We start from the raw sequence: 6,000 nt of genomic DNA, 5'->3' as shown, positions 1-6,000 counted from the left end.
ACACCTGCAAAGCCATAGCATAAGTGGTTCTACACGCCCATGGCATCATCAGCAGGGCAGCAAGCTGGGCCTGCAGAAGTTGTTTCATAATTTCAGACTTGTTGGCCCTATGTCCCCACGCTCCAGCTGCATAAGCAATGTAAAAAAAAAAAAAAAAAATACAGGAGAAAAGTTAATACTACCTGGAAAGAAATGAGTATAATGCTGGGAGAGAAGACTTGCAAGGAAATTAACGCTATCTCGCTGCCAAATAATACACTTCAACGCAGAATTAGAGATATGGCCGAGAACATTAAGGGGCAGATAATTACAAGAATACGCAAGTCGTTTTCCTTCAACTTGATGAATCAACAGACATTGCAAGTCTACCCAACATTTGGCATTTATCAGATATGAAAGGAATGGAAGTATAAATGAACACTTGCTCGTTTGCAAATCTCTGCATACACGAGCCACTTCAGATGTGATTTTTAAAATTCTGGATGACTTCTTACAGGAAAATACTATCGATTGGTTGAACTTAGCACTGACAGGCAGATGCAGTGCTCGGGTGAAATCTGTCACCAGACGAAGAATTTATTCACTGCTGAATCCACAGACATAACACTAGCAAAGGGTGGGGGGGAATCCTATCGAAAAATCCCTAAAAACTATTGATTTTAATAAGGCTCGACCTTCGAATTCAAGAATTTTTGTGGCTCTCTGAGGAAATTGGTGATCAACTACTCTTGCATACTGAATTTTTGGCTTTCTCGGGGGGGGGGGGGGGGGGTTTACTTGCCTAATCCAGTTTCGAGCCGAAGTGAGAATTTTTCTGCTTCAATCAAATTTTCAATTTCGCTACTCTTTCGATGACTTTTCTTGGTTATCAAAATTGGCATTCTTAGCTGATATTTTTGGCCCCTTAATAAACGTAATCTGTCTTCAGAAGAGAAAGTCTCTTCTCGTAAATATATTTAAAGTTCAAGGCAAAACAGAAGTTATCATCAGGAAATTAGATCTGTGGGTCTCGTTGATTGAACCAATCAAACTGCAAATTATTTTCAGGTCTATCAGATTGTTTTTTTAATCTCAACAAAAATGCAGCTTCTGGTGAAAGCAAAATTGTGACGTAAGTTATCACTTTCAAAACCTCCAGATACAGCTGCGTGCATATTTTCCTGTTCCTGAATCAAGATATGACTGAATTAAAAATCCGAGTATTAATAATTCTGCAATTTGAGGACTAAATGCATGCGTTATGGGTTGAAATTAAGTATATCGGTGTAAATACACCATAGTTTACCCATAAATTTAACTACCTGAATGGTGTAAAGGCATCGTTTGATTTTATCTCATATTGTGGCTGCATTCACGAGATAGCAGGTATTGCACTACTTCGAATAAATAACGCTTCTCTAGTAGAGGAGACTACTGTTATTTATTCTCAGTGGGCACCACCACCCAGACGGCGCTGTTTCGGAGCTTGTTGGCTCACTCATCGGTGGGCGGGCAGGTACCCTGGTAATGCAAGCATGCCATCGCGGTTGTGAAGTTAACAGTAGTCTCCTCTACTAGAGAAGCGTTTTTATTCGAAGTAGTGCAATACCTGGTATCTTGTGAAGGTAGCCACAATATGAGATAAAATCAAACGATGCCGTTACACTACTCAGTTAGTTAAATTCATGGGTAAACTATGGGTATTTACACTGATATTATATAATAATTCTGCATGTACGATATTAATGATTCTGTATTCACAATTCTTACATAAAAAGAACAAGACAGCGTAATAGAACTTCCATGTAATAACTCTTTAAGGACCGTCTTCATCCAAAAGAATCTGGATGACTTCAGGCTACACATCGCTACCCAGAACTATCAATTGAAGACGTTTATCGGAAGAACTGTGTAATGAAAGCGTTTATCTACTTATCTATCTACTGAATTGTAATATATTAAGTTATGGTCTATTTTTTTTTTTTTTTTTAATTTAAGGTTTGGAACCACTGATTTAAATTATTATTTAATCACACTACGTTAATTTATATTTTAGATTTGTGAGATATCTAGAAATAAAACAAATATTCTTTTGTTTCTACTTCAAGATATAAAACGTATTAAAATGAAATGAAATACTTATATGAAGTCTGATCAAAAAGTTCTAAACTTTTATTTTCCTAAAACTAAAAAAAAAAAAAAAATCAGGATACACAAAAAGTGGTCCTCTTCAAAGTACATTCCCTGACGTAAAGTTTCCAAAGCACTGCCACTTCTGAAAGTCATTAAATGGGAGCCCGTTGAGTTCTACTGTCACATTCTGTTGGATGGTTGGTACGTCTTTCAGCTTCATTTTAGGATCACGGGGAAAAAAAAAAAAAAAATTACATGAGCAAGACCCAGTGAATACGGATGGGGAGTACTATAAAAATGTTTTATTGCCAGAAAATTCTTGAATTAGGCCTCGTTTACAGTCTAATCATTCTGAAATTCATGAGAAATACGCTGAATGTCACAGAAAACAGGCAACATTATTGTAATATTTGACAGAACCTGTCGTACTTTTTTTTTGAAAAAGGGTGAGTTCTGGCGATTTTCACCGGGATGACTGGAATTTCATACACCCGTCACTACTAACTTTTCGGTCAAAATAACCTGGATGATGCAAAGATTCTGACCTGATTTCTCGGTTAGTTAATCTCCGATCAGAAGTAATTTTTTTCGTGCACTTTAACAAACTATATCATCTGTGACTTTAAGTTGAATATCAACTTTAATGTTGCTCATCTTCGACAGATTCCCGGCGTTTTCAGAGAACGTTTATACGCTGCTAAACGACAGCCTTATTTAAACAAGCTTCACCAAATGCAGTTAACGACTGGATGATTTTCGCATTTTTTTTTTTTTTTTTTTCAATTTTCACGTAAAATTTAAAGCATACATGTTCTTCCGCTCTTGTATCCGTTCCAATTACTGCTGAGGCCCAAGACGGGTCTGAACTTGAACACACATGCTGTTCATTACTGGTTGGTGTTGTGGCTCTAATGTGGTGGCCTCCCCGATAGGCAATACTCTAATATGGTGGCCTAAACACCACATTAGAGTATTGCCCATTGGGTGCAACCCCAATTCACAAAGAAGGATCTAAGGGTGACACGAGTAATTACAGACCAGTTAGTTTAACTTCTGTTCCGGGGAAAATAATGGAGTCACTGGTTAAAGATGCATTGCAGAATCATCTAGACAAGACTGCAGTAATGATTAAAACACAGCACGGGTTTATTAAGGGGAAGTCTTGTCTGACCAATTTGGTTGGATACTATGACGTGGTCACAAAGGAACTGGATGCAAAAAATAATTTTGATATCATATACTTGGATTTCAGGAAAGCTTTTGATACTGTTGCACATGGTAGACTGCTGTACAAATTGGAGCAGTATGACATTAAGGGAAAGTTGCTACAATGAATAAAAGGATGGTTGAGTGGGAGAAGACAGAGAGTGGTAATCAATGGATACTGCTCTTCATGGACTGTTACTAGTGGTGTCCCCCAGGGTTCGGTGTAGGGCCCATTGTTGTTTTGTATATTTATCAATGATATTGATGAAGAAGGTATATCAAGCTTAATGTCAAAGTTTGCAGATGACACAAAGGTTGGGAGGATTGCTAATAATAGTAATGACAGTATGCTGCTGCAACATGATCTAGAAAATTTGGGCAGATGGGCTGAGAAGTGATAATGAAGTTCAACATTGACAAATGTTACTTCATGTGGGTAGAAGTAACCCCAAAGAAACGTACCAACCGTGTGGTACTACACTTAGGGTGGTAGAAAATGAAAAAGATCTATGAAGTTTTCTGAGCAATGCAGACAGGCTGCCAGAGCAGGTCATGGGGTATTGTCAATGATATATAGGAATTTTGCTAGTAAGGAAAAGGAGGTGATTATCTCTTTGTATAAGACAGTGATCAGGCCATGCCTGAAGTACTGCGTACAGGTCTGGAGGCCTCATTTTAGGAAGGATGCAGAGTTGCTTGAGCATGTACAGAGAAGGGCAACAAGATTGGTGAGGAAAAGGAAGGAGTCCTCTTACCAAGAAAGGCTTAAGTTCTGCAAATTGCAGTGCCTGGAGATTAGGCACCTGCGAGGTGATCTGACTGAGGTGTATAAAGCCTTGAATAGATTGAGTACGCTGAATTCTGATGGGATTCTTCCGCTTGCTCAGATTACGAACCTAAGGGGGCATAAATTCAAATTGAGGAAAGACAGTTGTAGAATAGATGTGCGGAAATTTGCCTTTAGCCAGCAGGTGGTTAATTGCCGGAACAAACTTCCATGTGTCGTTATGGAAGTTGATAGCTTACATAAATTCAAGGAGGAACTGGACAAACTTTTAGAGGTAATGGATGTGTGAAATTATTATTATTATTATTTTTTGGCTGATGCTACATAAGCTCATACACTTGCTTTCTTCCATCACATGCCTCCATTATTACTACTACCCATCCCGCATGCTTTCTCATCTTGGACTCTACCTTCAGCCCTTCTTTTTTGGAATAAATATTTTTAGAACTTTTTTTTTTGCTTAGACCTCGTATGACACATTGAAATATAATATAGCTTGCCTCTGGTTTTAAATAATCAAAAGAAAGTTTTAAAGGGAAGAATTTCTTTGAGAATTCTTCATATATGACACTTTACACAAATATCTTACAACTTGTGGCATTCATACACACTTGGTCATGATGGATATCAGAACAAATTTATTAAAGAGCTCGATGGCGTTATAAGGCAATCTCTCCCCCCCCCGCATCTCAATTGAAAATTAGTGAAATGTACAAATATATAACAAATCAGGGTCAAATTAGTTCCAGTTCATCAAAACAACACTCCATTCGTATATGAGGGGACTGAAAAATCGGAATGCATCTTCAGGTGCACACAATACAAACCAAGTACGTCATGAATGACAAGAAATACTTTCGATTTCATGTACGTCTCCTCTTCTATAATCCGAGTAAATTTTAATAGGTCTATTTATTTGCAATGTCATCCACTATATCCAGTTTCGCCATGTGGCATATTTGTACAATTACTGGCATGGCCAGGAATTTCATTGGTTTTTGCTGCTACATTTGGTTCCGAATTAACTGGTTCTGACTCCTGTATACACGGTGCTGATATATAGTTTTCATGCGAAGAATCTGTGGGGACAAAACAGGTCCTCGGCAAAATACCTAATGATTTTGGCAAAAGGAAGTCGGTGCCTTTAACACTAGCATCGACACCGGAAGGAAAATCTTCGGGACAGTGATAACTACGAACATTTTTTGAATTCCCAGTTGTCGATAAGGAATTTTCTGAAATTGAATTTCGAAGACGATTCCTAACATTGAAACCGTCAGATAGCGTATCATCCGAAAGTGAACCGTCACCATGCTGAGGAATATGCGTATTATCTGTTTTGACCATTTCTGTTGCAGTTCCATCATCTCCTTCAGGAGGGAAAGAACGTCGTTCACCAATGAAAGAGGAAACTGTATTTAATAATTCGCACTCGTTTTCTGCACAAGGTAAATGGGATATTTCTGGAGTACTATTTGTTGAAGAGGAAGGCAAATCCACAGGCCTCGGTAGCGAAACTATATCGGCATCACTTCCACTCGCTGAAGCACTGATTCTAGAAGGTGGCTCGCTTTCATTCTGTTCGGGTTGACGTTCGTTCACATCTACTTGAATATCAGCATTCCGAACAACCACTCCAGTATGTTGAAGTATTGCAGGTAGCTCGTAATGATGAAAAAAGTATATCATCGAATGCTGTTGGGGAAAAAAAAAAAAGTCATAAAACAAAAAATTATTTAATAACTGGAATATACTGTACAATTGTGAATTGCAACTTCTAACGAAAGATTATAGACTATAGATTATCACAAAGAATCTAAACTAAGTAACCCACTGAAATTTCTTAGACATTTCACAATAATTAGTTACATATTAATAGAATATTAAATATAATA

At 37.8% G+C, this 6,000-nt stretch overlaps 1 protein-coding gene across 2 annotated transcripts in view; it reads right to left on the bottom strand.

Moving 5' to 3' along the window:
* Positions 1-4,786: 4,786 nt before the first annotated feature.
* The window catches only part of LOC150077616 (membralin), a 280,598-nt gene continuing 279,384 nt past the window's right edge, over positions 4,787-6,000 (bottom strand). For both annotated transcript variants that reach the window (XM_090385657.1, XM_090385658.1), the window contains exon 11: positions 4,787-5,800. In XM_090385657.1, coding sequence (XP_090241783.1) covers positions 5,030-5,800 — 771 coding nt within the window. In that variant the 3' untranslated portion in view covers positions 4,787-5,029. The remainder of the gene's footprint in view (positions 5,801-6,000) is intronic.

Source organism: Mastigoproctus giganteus, chromosome 12 (genome assembly GCF_048544385.1).
Source record: "Mastigoproctus giganteus isolate SK-2022 chromosome 12, ASM4854438v1, whole genome shotgun sequence".
NCBI classification, from domain to species: Eukaryota; Metazoa; Arthropoda; class Arachnida; order Uropygi; family Thelyphonidae; genus Mastigoproctus; species Mastigoproctus giganteus.
Note: the sequence above shows the minus strand (reverse complement) of the source record. Positions and strands in the feature narration are given on the sequence as shown.